The following is a 17,630-nucleotide window of genomic DNA, read 5'->3' as shown; positions in this document are numbered from 1 at the left end:
AACCTTGTTGCAGAAATCATTGTTCTATGAGGGCTTACAAATGTACAACTCACTTCCAAATGTTGTTAAATTCTCAAGTAATTTTCGTGAGTTTAAATCTGGATTTTGTAATTATTTAATTAGTATAGTATGAATTTGATAGATTGTTTGGAGACCTTGGTGTTCATTTGTGTATAATATATTGTAATATAATATGCTGTTTTGAGTGTAATAGCCAGGTGATACATGAATAAATATATAATACGTTCTAACGATATTTTAAAAATCTTTAAGAGATTATTATTCAAATGTACATAGATAAATCATTTAATTATAGTTGTTTTTTTGTAGATTTATTTAATTTGGATGGGTTATTATACTTGCACCCACTGTGGCGTCACACGAAGAAAAAAGACGGCCTATATTACTACGACTCAAAACTCAGGTTAATATTGCCGTCAAAATACGCCTTACAATTCCGACTTGTCAGCTGTCACTAGTCACTATGCTTTTGCTTTTGTTGTCTTTGTGTTGTTATGTCAAAAAATTGCCTTGCAGCATGCAGCTTAAAATAATTGTAGTTTTTTTAATTTATATTACAATAATCTAATCAAGAAAATGTATATTTTTTGATGTGCATAAGCATAATGGATACAAGGGCTGCTAGCCGAGGGAAGATTACAAGATTACAGTGGCCATAATATAATATAAACATGGCTACATTACTACAACAAATCTTACAGAATTTTATCCCATATATGCTGAATACTTCCCCATTTTTCGTCTGGATGAGAAAGCACAACTTCTTTGAAGAAATTGTCCTATTTGAGGCCCATATTACCCACCAAGAAGTGCAACATATCAATAAAGTTGAGGAGCCAAATCATGTGCAATTTTTGCAACTACATTACAATGGTGGATAAAAAAGTAAGTTTTAAGGTGAGTTAACTGATTTTACTTAAATTAAAGGTGGGTTTATGCAGACGTTAAATTAAAGCAAGTTAGAATTATACTAAATGAAAGTAAGGTTTGTAGTTACATTCAATTTTCAGCACGAAATTAACAGCTAAGAAAAATATGGTTCTGGTGCGATTTAGATGCCACCATATTTTTTAGTTCTTTTTTGATGAAATTCATGTCAGATTGTATATTTAACTTACTTTTACCAAAATAAGGGTGGATGAATCACTTCCACCCTTATTTTGGTAAATTGAACCACAATCTCATACCAGCACCACCAGCCTGATTGTTGAACATTTTGTTATTTGTTTGGTGCCTAACAACCCTAGCAATGTTGTCAAACAGAACTGTTTTTCTGTTCAAAATTAATCATTCTAAAACTTAATTTTTAATCTCTTAAAATGGAAGTTTCCATATTTTTTCTCTTTTTGAGATTTTAATAATTATTGCTACATATATAAATTGGCCACTATGGTTAGCACTAGGTTACCATGCATCTTTTTCAATACATTTACAAAAAATATACATTGCCCCTTGTACTAATCTGACACTAAGGTTAACATTGTCAACTGTAATTATAGATAGTAAAGTGTCACTTTGCATGTAAAAACTAAAAATACTTATTTTGTAACGAAGTTACTAATTATTTCGCTGATTAAATTTAAATACGCGTGACCTTCACTGCTGGGTGCTAGACCGCGGCCGTCGTGGCGTCGATTCTATCGGGGCCGTTCGAAATGGTTCGGTGGGCGCTGAGAGTGGGTACCGCCACTAACAGCCCCCACCGTGGGTTTTGTGTATAAAAGAAGGCCCCGAACCGGAAAATAGGGATTCTTCGATCATCAAAAGATCGAAACCAGCCAGCTAAGCCGATCCGTGCCGACCGTTATCTCTTATCTCCGCGAATTTGTAAGTAAAAAATAGGCACATACCGACCGTCCGGTATTTGTTCTGTTTGCTGTTTAAAACCCGTACCGTTAACTGTAGTTATTTTAATAGACTGTAAATTGGGGCATTTTCAGTATTTTCCCGGGGTTTCCGTTTGGGGGATTTTCAGTATTTCTCCGGGGATTTTCATTTGGGGCATTTACTATATTTGTCCGGGGATTTTTCATTTGGGGCATTCACTATATTTGACCGGGGATTTTCATTTGGGGCATTTACTATATTTGTCCGGGGATTTTCATTTGGGGCATTTGCTATATTTTTCCGGGGTTTTCCGTTTGAGGGTATTTCTGGTGAAACGGCGCCGGCTTCAGTTACTTTGTTTGTGAAAACAGTCGGGTAATCCTTCTGGTCCTGTTCCTGTTTGTTGAACACCGGGGAAACGGTGTAGCAAGCGGGAACGGTGAAACCTGTGACTCGTTTGCTTAGCTCCGGGGAAACGGAGTAGTAAACGGGTTTGAGGATACTGGAGGGATTAGCGGCTGTGTGACTGGCAGCGTCACGAGACTGGAAAACCTCTGTTGCGTGCTTGGGGAAACAGCGAGCAACGGAGGCTCTATTTGTCTTACCCCGGGGAATCGGGGCGGCACCTAGAGGTTAGGTCGAGTGACGGGAACACCGCTGGTCACGTAATTGGGCCTCATTGGGTTTTGGAACGAATTCCGGCGCCGAATAGTCAGTTTTACATAACCGTACCGTACCGCTGTTCTTTCACCGTGTCACAGTCAGTCTTAATCTACCGTAGTCAGGCTAATCAGTAGTGAAGGGTCCGTAGGTAGTTTTCATTATCGTTACACGCTTTCCCCGTACCACCGTATAAGGTAATTTCCGTTTCATTGGGTATTCGTTACCGTGAGTATTTACTGTAAGTATTGAGAGCCGTAATACAGTGCAATTAGTGAAAACAGTTGTTTTAATTTTTGTTTTCTTCCCGAACCCTTTGGAACTTTTCTCCAGCTGTCTAAAGGCTACCCAGGTACCGCAAAGTGGAATTTCAGCCACTATAAATAACGAAGGTGGCGCCCGAGGCAACGTAACCGAAGAAATCCGCGAGAAAAGCGCTACAAATTTGGCGCCCGAGCAGGGACCGATTTTTTTTTTTTTCCCCTTTATTATAGTCTGTTTTTTTTTGCCGGTTTTCTTTAGCTGTAAAGAAATGGACGAGGAAGGCTACAGCGGGGACAGGGCCGCTGGTGGAGTGACCGAGGGTCGAGACAGCGACAACATGGAGTTGTCGGTAGTACCGGGACCGACTGACGTGAAGGTGAGTTGGATTTACGGGTTGAAAAAGGAAGAGTTGCAGGGTCAACTCAGTAAGTTTTGCCTGGATGTGACTGGGACCGTGGAAATGTTGCGTAGACGACTGGTGCGTTACATGCGTGAGGGTGTGGCAACACCGTCCCCACACTTGCAACAGTTTGCGTTTCCTGCAGTACCGGTTGTTGGGTTTCCAAACCACCCACTGTCACCGCCAACCACTACCGCCGTAACGTCGACGACCACCCGGTATTTTACGACTGTTACAGGTACTTCTGTGGTGACAACGCCTCCTGTCACTATGACAGGCTTGCCAGCCGTCACGTTTGCCCTGCCGCCGACCGTTCACTCACCGCCCGCCGTTTCTGGATCCCCGTTTACCACCGTACCGCCGCCGACTGCCCATGTGCAAGTACACAACTGGAAAGTGTACTTTGATGGCCGAAACGACCCCGTTTCATTTGTGGAGCGTGTCCAAGAGCTCTGTGATGCTCAAGGCATTTCCATGGACGTTTTATTGCCACATATGCCTGATTTGTTACAGGGTGAGGCCGCATTGTGCCTGCCGGACGGGAAACTAGATCGGTGTTGCATTGCAGCAAGGTCCGTCCAGCACCGTCAAACCGAAACCTTGCCTGTCCGTACGAAAGAAGATTGCCGTCCGCACCTGTCTGTTACAATTTTAGAAAAAACATTTAGGGCATTAATAGATACCGGGGCAGCTCATTCTTTCATAGGTGACGCCGTTAGGGAGTTGTGTGTTGCTAAACGTTCGCAACGGATCACCCCGCACACCAGTTCCGCTCAAGTTGCAAGTGGAGGCGTGGTCAAGATCACCGAAGCTTTCCGGCTTACCGTCTCTATTAATGATCTTAGTTTGCAGGCAGATCTGAGCTATTTGCCAAATCTCACTTCCGACGTTGTGTTTGGCATGGATTTGTTAAAACAACATGCTTTTCAGATTGATCTAAGCACCAGTCAGATTTCCGTAGTACCGCTGCCTCTTCCATGCAGTCCGTTGGGTCTTACCGCACCGCCGAAACTGTTGCTAACCACCGATGAAGAGGACCGACTTCAGAACTTTTTGGCCGCCGAACTACCCGGTTTTGAGTCAATAGAGGGCACAACACCGCTGATTTACCACCACATTAACTTGTCACAAAGCGACCCCATAAAACAAAGATACCACCCCCGCAATCCGAAAATGCAGGAAGTGATCAACACAGAGGTTGATCGGATGCTGGAAGAGGGCGTTATTGAGCCTTCCATGAGCCCTTGGAGCTCGCCGGTAGTGATTGTCAAGAAAAAGGATGGTAAGCACCGGTTCTGTATCGATTTTCAGAAAGTGAACTCTGTGTCTCGTCCGGATGCGTACCCGTTGCCGTTTATCAACGCAATACTAGACAAGTTGCGCAGAGCCAGATACATTTCTAGTATAGACTTGAAACAGGGTTATTGGCAAGTACCGTTGACGGAAGAAAGTAAACCGATTACCGCGTTTACCGTACCGGGTAGAGGCCTGTTCCAGTTCAGAGTAATGCCGTTTGGTCTTCATTCCGCCCCCGCCACCTTTCAGCGCCTAATGGACCGTGTGATCGGGCCTGAGTTAGAGCCGTACTGTTTCGCCTATTTAGATGACATAATAGTACTGGGCGAGACATTTAACGAGCATTTACACTTTTTAAAACAGGTATTTGACCGTCTACGAGCCGCCAACCTGAAGCTGAATCCAGAGAAGTGTCAATTCGGGCGCCGGTCGCTCCGGTATTTGGGTCACTTTGTCACATCCGAGGGAATCTGCACTGACCCGGAAAAGGTTTCGGCAATACTCAGTTTACCGCCGCCGACTAACATGAGGGGCGTACGAAGATTTCTGGGAGTTGCATCGTGGTACCGCCGTTTTGTGGAAAATTTCTCACAATTAGCCGCCCCGTTGAACCACCTGTTAAAGAAAAACGTACGCTGGCAATGGCAGGAGGAACAGCAGGCTGCATTTGAGCAGTTAAAAATCCGGCTTACAGAGGCGCCCGTATTAACCTGTCCTGACTTTACCAAGCCGTTTATTTTACAGACTGACGCCTCCGACGCTGGATTAGGGGCGGCTCTGATTCAGCATGACACCGATGGTGACCATGTCATTGCGTACGCCAGCCGTAGTCTGTCCGCCGCCGAAAAGAAGTACTCCGTGACTGAAAAAGAGTGTCTGCCCATAGTTTGGGGCACCGAAAAGATGAGACCGTACTTAGAGGGCTACCGGTTTACCGTAGTGACTGACCACCAGTCGCTCCGCTGGTTACACTCCTTAAAGAGCCCGTCCGGCCGTTTGGCTCGATGGAGCGTGTATTTGCAACAGTTTGACTTCGAAATTAAATACCGTAAGGGAATACTTAATAAGGTAGCCGATGCTTTGTCTAGGAGTCCGGTAGGCGAGCCTGAAGATGAAGTGGACCCCGTTTCCGCTCTCGAAGACTTCGTACCTTGTCCTTGGTACAGTTCGAAGAAAACCGCCGTGGAAAAGAACCCCGAAGCTTTTCCGGATTTTTGTGTGCGCAATGGCCGTCTCTATCGACATTTCTGGGACATGACCGACTTGACTGAGAACGAAATGGCCGATCCATGGAAAGTTTGCGTGCCTAAGGATGCTCGAAAAGCCGTACTGGAAGAAAACCACTCTCAACCGACCGCCGGCCATCAGGGCATAGCCAAGACAATAGCCCGCATTGCCCGCCGCTATTATTGGCCAGGGATGTTCCGAGATACCGCTCGGTTCGTCCGTAATTGCTCTGTTTGTCAGCGATTTAAGGGTGAATCCCAGAAACCGCCTGGAAAGATGCAACCGTCCCGCAACTGTCTACCGTGGGAAACCGTTAGCACTGACCTAGTGGGGCCGTTGCCGAGGTCCTCTAAGGGTAACTCTTATATGGTTGTATTTCAGGATAGGTTTACAAAGTGGGTCCAGTGCAAAGCCATCCGCAAAGCTACCGCCAAGGCCGTCAGTCAAGCTCTACACGAGGAAGTCTTAATGCGCTTTGGGTGTCCGAAAACCGTGATTTCCGACAACGGGACCCAGTTTACTGGTAAACTGTTCCGTGGTTTACTGAAGGAAATGGGAATAAACCACCGACTGACTCCGCCGTACACACCGCAAGCAAACCCGGTAGAGCGTACAAATAAAACTTTGAAAACGATGGTGGCTTCCTTTTGTGAGGAAAACCACAGAAAGTGGGATGTTTATCTTACAGATTTGGTTTTCGCCGTGAACACGTCCCGACATGAGTCTACAGGGTTTACTCCGGCTTTTCTGAACTTTGGCCGAGAGTTAGAGCCGCCCGCTGCATTGTCCCGTCCGCCCGTCACCGACCTTAAAAACGACCGCCCGCCCGCCGAAACCGACTACCAAGGCTATACCGAACATCTCCGAAAGCTTGCTGAAGTTTATGAGTTGGTCCGAGTTAATCTGGGCCGAGCTTTCTCCGCACAGAGCCGTAACTACAATTTGCGCCGACGAGAATGGAGATGTAAAGTTGGGGATCGAGTTATGAAACGGGAAAATCCGTTGTCATCCGCCGACAAGGGTTTTGCTGCAAAGTTAGCCCCGAAGTTTTCCGGACCGTACTTGGTAAAACGAGTGGTGTCACCGGTGGTGTACGACTTAAAGGATGAGAACGGAAAATGGTACCGCCGTATACATATCAAGGACTTAAAACCATTAAGTTCTGCGGAGGTGATGTATTAATGTACCGTAGAGTTTCGGGGGTTGTAATTGGGGTTGTGCCGTTTTTTTTTTTGTACCGTCTAGTGATTATGTGGGCAGGTAATGTGCCGAAACACCCGTACCTTACAACTATGTTTACAGAGAATGACTCCGCCGCCGTCAAAGCGCCCCTGCCTCGAGCAGTTTCCTCACCTTCGGGATTGGCCAGAGGAGCTGCTCGAGTTCCTCGGCGATTTAGGGGAGCCGGACAACCGGGTGTTCGCCCCGCCATCGCGACCATCACCGCCGACCGTACCGCCACCCCCGCCGCCGTCGACCGACTTATTTGACCCGCCGACGCCGCCGCCGTCTGTGCCGTCCCCGTTCTGTCCCCGATGCCGCCCTTATTGTCTCCAATACCGCCGTCGCCACCACTGCCGCCGACATGGAGGTTAGTACCCATCACCCTGCCGCCCCCAACACCCGGCCTGTCGGCGGCCGAAATCCTGCTGGCCCGGTATGGCGGTCGGGCACCGCGCGACGGAGAGGCTTGGCCGGACCACCAGGTTGCGGACTTTGCCGGAGTATATCCGGACCCGAGGGACTGGCCACCCGATCTTGTGGCGGCGTTGGGAGGGAGGTTTTCGGCGTCCAGCGGGCGCCGCCGTGTCCTGTTGACCAACTCCACAGGGGCGCGGGGGCGCGTGGCGCTGCCTAGGCGGTCGCAGGCACCGCCGTAGGGCGCCGGGAAGGGAGAAAACAGTTGGTAACACCGTAAAAGTAGAAAGGGGGTGACAAGTATTGTGGGGGTAGATTGTGTTGTCTGTTCGTTTGTTTCGGGGGTTCAGTACCGACAATTATTTTTTTTTCTCTTACTAGCCGATATGAGCGACAGTGACGCGTCGTCCGATGTGTTGGTGGTGATCCCAACGGGAGGTGACCCCTTTTATCGGGAGGTGGACCGCCACGCACCGTCGCCGCCGCCCCCGAGCCGACCCGAGACGCCAGTGGCAATCCGACGCCTCCGAGAGGAGACCAGGTGGATGGAAGACCATCGGGTGACGGTGCACCCCGACTCGTGCTGGAGGTGCGGTCACCGGGGGCACTACCGGACGGAGTGCCAGCTGTCACCGCTGCTTTTTTGCTCGCAGTGTGGGAGGCTGGGTGTCACCACCCGTCGATGCTGCCCACAGCCGCTGCCGCCTCCGCCGCCACCGCGACCTTCGCGCTCCCGCAGGTCGCCCGCCGATCCGTCTCCCGTCCGCCGCCGATCGTCGTCCCGGGGTTGCCCACGGTGTGGGTGCACCGAAAGACGCCACCGCTTGGTCGATTAGGTTAAGTTAGATTAAGCTAAGTTAAGTACCGTTAGAGTTTTTTTTTTAGATTTCTTTACCTGGTTCGTTAAATAAAAAAAAATATTATGTTGGGGTAAATATATTTTTTTTTTCCGTAAAAAGGGGGGGTGTGTAACGAAGTTACTAATTATTTCGCTGATTAAATTTAAATACGCGTGACCTTCACTGCTGGGTGCTAGACCGCGGCCGTCGTGGCGTCGATTCTATCGGGGCCGTTCGAAATGGTTCGGTGGGCGCTGAGAGTGGGTACCGCCACTAACAGCCCCCACCGTGGGTTTTGTGTATAAAAGAAGGCCCCGAACCGGAAAATAGGGATTCTTCGATCATCAAAAGATCGAAACCAGCCAGCTAAGCCGATCCGTGCCGACCGTTATCTCTTATCTCCGCGAATTTGTAAGTAAAAAATAGGCACATACCGACCGTCCGGTATTTGTTCTGTTTGCTGTTTAAAACCCGTACCGTTAACTGTAGTTATTTTAATAGACTGTAAATTGGGGCATTTACAGTATTTTCCCGGGGTTTCCGTTTGGGGGATTTTCAGTATTTCTCCGGGGATTTTCATTTGGGGCATTTACTATATTTGTCCGGGGATTTTTCATTTGGGGCATTCACTATATTTGACAGGGGATTTTCATTTGGGGCATTCACTATATTTGACCGGGGATTTTCATTTGGGGCATTTACTATATTTGTCCGGGGATTTTCATTTGGGGCATTTGCTATATTTTTCCGGGGTTTTCCGTTTGAGGGTATTTCTGGTGAAACGGCGCCGGCTTCAGTTACTTTGTTTGTGAAAACAGTCGGGTAATCCTTCTGGTCCTGTTCCTGTTTGTTGAACACCGGGGAAACGGTGTAGCAAGCGGGAACGGTGAAACCTGTGACTCGTTTGCTTAGCTCCGGGGAAACGGAGTAGTAAACGGGTTTGAGGATACTGGAGGGATTAGCGGCTGTGTGACTGGCAGCGTCACGAGACTGGAAAACCTCTGTTGCGTGCTTGGGGAAACAGCGAGCAACGGAGGCTCTATTTGTCTTACCCCGGGGAATCGGGGCGGCACCTAGAGGTTAGGTCGAGTGACGGGAACACCGCTGGTCACGTAATTGGGCCTCATTGGGTTTTGGAACGAATTCCGGCGCCGAATAGTCAGTTTTACATAACCGTACCGTACCGCTGTTCTTTCACCGTGTCACAGTCAGTCTTAATCTACCGTAGTCAGGCTAATCAGTAGTGAAGGGTCCGTAGGTAGTTTTCATTATCGTTACACGCTTTCCCCGTACCACCGTATAAGGTAATTTCCGTTTCATTGGGTATTCGTTACCGTGAGTATTTACTGTAAGTATTGAGAGCCGTAATACAGTGCAATTAGTGAAAACAGTTGTTTTAATTTTTGTTTTCTTCCCGAACCCTTTGGAACTTTTCTCCAGCTGTCTAAAGGCTACCCAGGTACCGCAAAGTGGACCTTCAGCCACTATAAATAACGAAGGCGGCGCCCGAGGCAACGTAACCGAAGAAATCCGCGAGAAAAGCGCTACAATTTAATTTACAAATTTTTAAGCTATTTAACTATCAAACCCTTCATGTACTTGGTGTAACCTGACCACTTTCAAAGGCGTTTTTTTACTATTCTTTTCCCAACAAACAGCTCCAACCACTCGTTTTTGGGTAGAACTAAGTTAAATAAACAATATGACATAAATTTCATAAAAAAAACGGTTTGCAAAATACGGTTGCACCTATATCGCACCAGACCCAAAAATATTCAGGGTGTTACAAATTCAAGGCATTAACATTGCTATCTCAGAAACTATAGTTGCTAGAGCTTTGGTTAAATGGAGGCAAAGGTACTTTGCTACGTTTTTTTTTTTAATGCATTTGTAATTCATATGTTTTCATAATGAGTAGATAATTTAGACTGTTATGACTTAAGATTTAGGTTTTGCTTTTTTTAACACTAAAAATAAAGTTTAAGCTGTTTCATCAAAACTCAACCTCAAATTCAAACATGTGAGTATCTGGGGAAAAATAAATAATTCACCAAAAACAATTATTTTTTTAAATAAATTTCTCTCTTTTTTTCGAAGGAGCAATGAACCTAATTATTAAATTATATCAAACTAAATTATCTACTAATTATGACAACATATCAATTTCAATTGCTTAATTTATTTAAAAAACTTTAAGTACCAAGTACGTAATACACAAAAAAAATAAAAACAGGTACTTAAGTACACAAGGTATACTTTTTTGACAAGTGTGACACATCATTGGTTTCAGAAAGTCTGTAGCTACTAAAAAACGAAATAAAAAGTTTAGGTCGGTATTTGAAAAATTGAAGTAGATGATGATATCTAAAAAACGAAACGTCGGAGCTGAAAACTAAAGCTGTTTTCTTGAAGAGCATAAAAAAGTGCCTCCAGAAGGTGCTATTGATTTTACACAATAATCGGTAATAAAGTGCTAAAAAAATAAAATAGAAATTTGACCTTTTCGGCTTTTGTCGGATATCTCCGGAAGTAATAAAACATTTTTGATTTTTTTTTACCAAATTATTTAGCAATAAAATACGCAACTTTGCCTTTTTTTAACTAAAGCTCTATCAACTATAGTTTCTGAGATAGCAATGCTTTTGCATCAAATTTGTAACACCCTGTATAGACCACATTTCAAAAATGCTTTGTTATGAAATTAATGATATACTTGAGTGTTAGTTTAGTGTTATTGTCTAAGGCCTCCTTTCTCCTTCCACAAACTTTTTTCTGGTGCCCCAATGATTTTTTTATAAAATGTTAAAATTTCCTATTAATTTAGAAACTTTTTTGCCTCTTTCGAGGCCTCTTTACCTGTTTTTTCTGTACCTGTTACAGTTTTCGAGAAAATAACAAATTCACATTTTACTGATTTATTAGAAAAAACATACCAATTTCTCTATCAATGTGCATTATGAAATTGAGATGTTTTTTCTGAAAATAAAAATACAATTTGCTTGTAAACAGTTACCGATACTGAAGAAATAAATAATTTTCTTCCAAACACCCTGTATTTCTTTAACAAAGCATTTTTGAAATATGTACTATACAGGGTAATTCTAATTCGACCCTCACCATTGGGACCAAATGCCGTTTTAAAAATTTTAATTTTTCCAGTGCTTCCGAAGATATCCGAGAAAATCTGAAAATTAGATTTTTTGTTTTTATTTATTTCTTACCTTATTTGAAGAGATATCAAAACACTTTATAACAGGTAATTATTTTGTTTTTATAAATATCCAGTCGAAAATTAATATCATTTCAAATATCATCATTCTTTTATCTAATAAATTTTGCAGATTTTTTTGTATAGGTACATAACTACATAAAACAATGAATGTTAAGCATGTAGGTAAATACCCTATTAAAAAACATGTAATTAATGTAAATTAAAGGAAAACCAGCTGATTTGTATGACCAAAGAAATCCTGATTGGGTGTCAACGAAACATATGGGGTACACTTCTCTAGCAAAGATAGCCCAGTCAAAAGGTTTGGAAAGGTTTAAGAGGCTACAGGAGAGAGTAAAAAGGGTACGATACGAAACAGGCATAATTTTATATGCAGAGATTTTATTTTTATTTAAACTTGCAAGAATTGCATTTTTTTTTTTGTAGAGCTTGAAGGTTTTTTTTTTGCAGTACAGGTAGTTTATATAACATTATTAAATGATTATAGCAATCTAGAATTCCAAATGAAACACAACAAACTGAAGTGGATCAGCAAAATTTGCTTGAAGAAGTTTTAGCTGGACAAGCTGATGTTGTGGAGGTGACACAAACTGGAAATGGTGGTGACAAAGAAGTTACTAAAGAAGACTTGGAAGTAGCTTTGCAACATGCAAACAAGGAAATATACACTTTAAGAGAAAAAATACATAAACTTAGTTTAGATGAAAACTATTTTAGGAATGATAGGAAGGCAGTTTTATATTATACTGGGTTTCCTGAAATAAAATATTTAGATAATGTTTTGCAACTAATAGAGCTGTAGAAAACCATACCAATAACCATAACTCCTGTGTTGCTACATCCTCTATTAATATTGACCAAACTTGGTTAAATATTCTAGAGGAGGAGATAACACTTGGTCATATCAAACGAAACTGAAATTTCTTGTAATTTTGTTTTCATTATAAAACCCACCTTTCACTACAACAATAGATAACCTTTCCTATTGGAATGACAAAAGTCAAAATTTATGTCAATTTTTATTGACAAAACCCTTCTCAGAGTTCCAAATTGAACATTATCAGGTTTAATATTTATTAAGTTGTTGTTTTATGTGTTCTGCCGTTGTGTTCTTTCTTTTTTAGATTCTCTGAAGACGGTGGTAGATTTTCCACCGAAACGTCAGCGTTTTTAGGTAACAAGACCGAGCCTAAGTCAGTGGTCTTGTGTTGGGACGACTAGGTTAATGTTATTTTCAACTTAGTTGAAAATAGTGCGAAATTCCATTTTCCCAACAAACCTTTTTTGTGTGAGACAGAAGACCCAATAAACAAAGAAAAAAAAAATAATAGAGCTGTATTTAATCCCAAATTCTAAATTATCCAAATTTCAACAATTAATTCTCACTTTAATGAAATTGAGACTCAATCTCCAATTTACAGATTTAGGAAACAGATTTCTTTGTCATAGAACTACAGCAGCTCGCATATTTGATAACACAATTCATGTGTTATATTGCAGATTTAAAAATTTAGTTGTGTGGCCTGAAAGAGAAAATTTACAAGTTAACATGCCATCTTGTTTTAAAAATGTATTTGGCAATAGAACAACAGTAATCATCGATTGTTTTGAATTATTTATAGAGAAACCTTCCAATCTGGAAGCTGCAGCCAGAACTTGGTCTAACTATAAACATCATCATACAGTTAAATTTTTGATTGGAATATCACCCCAAGGAGTTATTATGTTTATCTCAAATGCTTATGGTGGACGTGCTAGCGATAAATTCATAGCAGAGAATTCCACCTTTTTAAATAACTTGCAGCCAGGTGACTTGGTATTAGCAGATAGAGGTTTTTCAATTTCTGATTCTGTAAGGATCTATTGTGCAGAGGTGCAGTACCCATCATTTTTAAGAGGTAAAATACAGTTAGGTGCAGTTGAAATAGAAACAACTCGAAAATTAGCAAGTGTAAGGATTCATGTCGAGAGAGTGATTGGATTATTAAGGAGGAAGTTTAAAATATTATGTGGCATTTTCCCATTGATTGCGTTAAAAAAAGGAGATAATGAATTTGCCTTGATAGATCGCATTGTGGTGGTTTGTTCTGCAATGTACAATTTGTGCCCAGGGATTATACCGCTTGATTAATCTTTCTGTCTGCTTAAGGCGGACAGAAAGATTAATCAAGCGGGGAAGTAAGTTCCTGGTTAGTAAATCGTTGTCATAAAGTTAAATTATATATGGTTACCTCTGACATGGTTTCTTTTGGTACATATAGAATGACGCAATTAATTGTTAAAGAAACATATAGGACTTTTTACGACAACGATTTTTGAAGTGCGAACGTCAATCCGTGTTAAATTGTTTTGTAAATAATATAATTTATGTTAAATAGAGTAGTTTATGGTTTTAATAGTTATTTAAGTGCTGAGAGTGCAATTTTGATGTAGTTGTGAGTTTTTTAATTAATATTCATATAGTTTGTATTATTCTTGTGCGAGTAAAATGTGAGAATGTACTTTACATGAATAAAGAATACTCATAAGAGCAAGATATATCTATATTTTTAAAAAAGTACAAAAGAATTTTTGATGATAACTAATTTATTATTAAATATTTAGGAGTTACTAGCTTAATATTAAAAGAAGAGTAGAATAAATACATCATTTTTTGCTTTTACACTGTTTACATATCCATTCACCTCCGGGAATTGTCTCCAAACTTAACCCTACACATTGGAGATGGTACCACATAATATCACATGATTTGGAATCACATGCAATCATGGGAGTTTTGGAATCATCTTCTATTTGGCATAAACAGTATAGTGTTGGTTTACTGGAACCAGGAATTTCTTGCGCCTTCTGTAAAATTTCGGTCTCGTCAGTAAAAACTGTTTCCTCATACACATCTAGGTCTTTAAAAACTTCCCCTTCCCACAAAGGATTTTCTGGAGAAGCAGAATCTTTTTCCCTAGTGTAGAATTTTCCCAGCAATTCAGGGAGCTTAAGCCCAGCTACTTAACGCTTAACATCTGCACAATCAACAACAAAACCAACAAACAGGCTTCTTACCTACCCTGTATGGTGTATATCAGTTTTTGCAGCGTGGCCACATCTACGATCTACATATCAGCGCGTTCAATAATACTATTCCTAATAATAATTATAATGTGACAAAATTCCCTTTGGTACGTTTATAGGGCTCATAATGATGTATCTTTAGAGGGTAGTGAGAACTCCTTTCACCCCGTCAGAGGGCGGCAATTTTGAATTCACTAGTCTAGCAAGCCAGCGCATACGATATTCAGATTCAAATTAATCCAAAACTAATCATAGTATCACAACCCCCTTTGGTACATTTATAGGGCTAATAATGATGTATCTTTAGAGGGTAGTGAGAACTCCTTACACCCCGTCAGAGGGTGGCAATTTTGAATTTCCTAGTCTAGCAAGCCAGCGCATATGACATTCAGATTTAAAAAATTCGCGGAAAGCACGGATTAATTTGCCAACAAAAGTTCTCCACTCTGAAAGACTTGGTGTCGCGAGAAAATAAAAAAAGTCGGCACGCTTTGTGTAACGGTCAAAAATGTTCGTTCTTCGTCTTTCTTATAAGTTTTGTCTATTGTCTTTGTTTATTTTAAAGTTTCGGCCATTCCAATTTTGTCCGGCGTCAGTTATTTTGCTGGATAGTGCATTCATTTTTATTTGGTTGGTGGAGTCAGCCAGAGGCTGTGGGTTAAGAGTTGCTGGAAAAATGTAAGTAATTAAATACTGGTCTAGCATCAATGATATCTGGTGTTAAGTAACTAAATTGCTGGCAAATTGAAAGAAACCGCTAGATTTCTTTCAAAGAAATTTCAGTTAAAATATTTTGAAGTTTAAGCGATATGTTTTAATTTCCCAGCGTTTAATTTAGTAAAATTAGACTAGTAGTGATCGACCGATACCGATACCGATATAGCGGCCGATATATGTATAAAATATCTGCCTCGCGGGGCCGACATTTTTTTATAAAGAATTAAAAGCTACCAATTTTGGGAAGGAAAAAACAGTATGGGTCCAAAATTTCATATCGGTCGATCACTAGACTAGACTACATTGTTGGTTGTTTAAATTACCCGCTTTTCAATTACATTACCAAATTGTTTCAGGAGCGAAAATAATACTGGGAATGGGGGTGAAGGGATGATGCCAGAATTTAGTCTGGCATCCATCCCTGAAGAGGAGGAGGACCTTTTGTTGTCCGATGGTATGTAGAATTAACATTTACAACAAATTTATCGCACCACCAAAACTTAAATAAATCGGAAAATTTTTTATTTTTTTTCAGATTCGATGGTGGAGGAAGTGGAGGAACAACCACGCCCGCAGCGGCCCGAGCCTGGTCAACAGGCCAGCGTGCCCCCCTGCACCTGCAAGTGCAGGGGGGCACTTGCAGGTGCTAGTGGCCCTGCAGGTGCAGCTGGCAATCCAGGCTGGGGAGGTTGGGGCCGGAGCCGTGGGCGTGGAGGTGGGCGAGGAGGCCGTGGAGGTGGCCTTCGACTTACCAATAGTAAGCTTTCAGCAATAAAGCATATATTTTTTAAATAATAACTATTTTCTTCTTTTTGCAGACCAATTAGTTGTAGCCCTCCTCAGGAAAATACTAAGTTAAGATTGTTAAGAATAAAATTGTTTGAAAATACCATGTTTGCTTTATTTACTGCCAACTTGTTACAGCCACCAGAACAGCAACAATTTTGAAAGTTATTTTTTCTAGGAATAATATACTATATAGGGTGATTCACGGTGATGGTTAATTAGAAGTATCTAGAGAACAACTCAATATTTTTTGTTGAAATTTCGAGTGTAGCCTAGGTTGGGTCCAATCTCTCTATTTAAAATATTTTGAACTTTCCGGTGTTGCCAGATCAGTCAGAATAAACACCAACTTTTGACTTTTAAATGGAAGTCTGTTTTTAATCTCATTTTTGAATTCCTCGCAAGAAGGCTAGTAATTAATTGTTAATACTTCCCTATACCTATCGCACCGTTCCTTAGATATTTTATAAAAATGGTGAACTTGTCAGCAAAACGGTGGTCTAAACTTTAATTAATTTCTCAAGTCCTGACAGTTTTGCTGATGTGACCTTTTGTCTTCAGTTAGACAATACTACATGGTTGAAAAGCCCAGACACAAAAAATGAAAAAAACCTACAGTGTGGTTAATATTAACCTTTTAGTCGGACAGATAAAAAAACTGCAAAAAGTCCATTTTTTTTAAATGGATATACCAGGTGTCCAAAAGCACCCTGGACATAGGAGATTAACATGGGAAAATAAACACACGGATAAACAGGTCATTGTTGCTGGTACGGTTGCTCGACAACCGCTTATACAGTGCAGGTAAAAAGTTTAAATGTTCGCATTTTTGTTGGTGTTTTACGACGAAAGGGCTCAAGTTAGAGATCTGAAAAAAATACAGAAAACTAGTCCGTGATAGGTACTACAACTTTCATTAATACGATTTTTCAATCAAATCAACCGTACAGGCGCAAAAAAATCAAAACCGTTTTCCCATGTTAATCTCCTATGTCCAGGGTGCTCTTGGACACCTGGTATATAACGGTTACTGAAAAAATATCATTCTCATAGAACAACGGAGATTTGAAGCCAGAAAACCAGAGCAAATGACCGATAAAATTTTTGAAAGCCTATTTTCAAGAACCGCGTTTCGTGTAAATCCGTAATCGACAGATGAAGCTAGACAGCCATGATACGCCCTCTGTTAGACAACTTTGGAAATAGTTTCGTGTTGTTATCGTATTAGCCGTGTTGTGTCAATCAGTTTTTGTCTTTTTGTGTCAGTCCGTTTGTTTATGTTGATTTTGAATTTGATCACAAATTTAGCCCTGACACCTTCAGGAAAACTGTATTTCAGCAAAAGAACATGAAAGGATTGTATTGCAGAGCCAAGCCTGACAAGACAATCAAAGCAAAGTAACTTTTGCATTAATTTCATCTGCGTTTTTCTAAATGTAACGCTTTTAGTCTGGATCAAGTTCTGAACATTATTTTTTACCTCCTAGGATATGAAATAACCTTTCTACGCCGGCAGTACAAGTACACAAAAGGCTTATTTTCGACCGCTTGAAAAAAAAAATTATCGCAAAAAAAATAACCTAAATCTGCAAATACTAGGAATGGGAACACCAGTTATGGTTGAAAATGCGTAGCAAAAACACCGCAAGTACTTAAA

General features: G+C 41.6%; 2 protein-coding genes and 1 long non-coding RNA gene across 5 annotated transcripts in view; all 3 read left to right on the top strand.

Moving 5' to 3' along the window:
* LOC145738457 (uncharacterized) overlaps positions 1–17,630 on the top strand; it is a 404,307-nt gene that overhangs the window by 13,589 nt on the left and 373,088 nt on the right. The gene's annotated exons all lie outside the window — the stretch shown is intronic.
* LOC145738449 (uncharacterized) lies at positions 775–16,076 on the top strand. Of its 3 annotated transcripts, none has more exons than XM_081993286.1 (5): positions 775–906; positions 15,036–15,148; positions 15,544–15,641; positions 15,723–15,944; positions 16,006–16,076. In XM_081993286.1, exons 1-5 carry the CDS (start codon positions 865–867, stop codon positions 16,044–16,046), a joined length of 516 nt encoding a protein of 171 aa, XP_081849412.1. In that variant the 5' UTR covers positions 775–864; the 3' UTR covers positions 16,047–16,076. The 3 variants fall into 3 exon arrangements, with proteins under 3 accessions (XP_081849412.1, XP_081849411.1, XP_081849410.1); XM_081993285.1 differs by having other exon boundaries at positions 789–918; XM_081993284.1 differs by lacking the exon at positions 775–906 and having other exon boundaries at positions 14,532–15,148.
* Positions 11,472–13,547, top strand: LOC145738180 (uncharacterized). The gene is made up of 2 exons (XM_081993041.1): positions 11,472–11,746; positions 11,892–13,547. The coding sequence occupies exons 1-2, from the start codon at positions 11,666–11,668 to the stop codon at positions 12,204–12,206; spliced, it is 396 nt and encodes a 131-aa protein (XP_081849167.1). The 5' UTR covers positions 11,472–11,665; the 3' UTR covers positions 12,207–13,547.

This window comes from Ips typographus, linkage group LG15, assembly GCF_016097725.1.
Source record: "Ips typographus isolate SLU linkage group LG15, UJ_Ityp_2.0, whole genome shotgun sequence".
NCBI classification, from domain to species: domain Eukaryota; kingdom Metazoa; phylum Arthropoda; class Insecta; order Coleoptera; family Curculionidae; genus Ips; species Ips typographus.
This window is presented reverse-complemented; position numbering and strand designations above follow the sequence as displayed.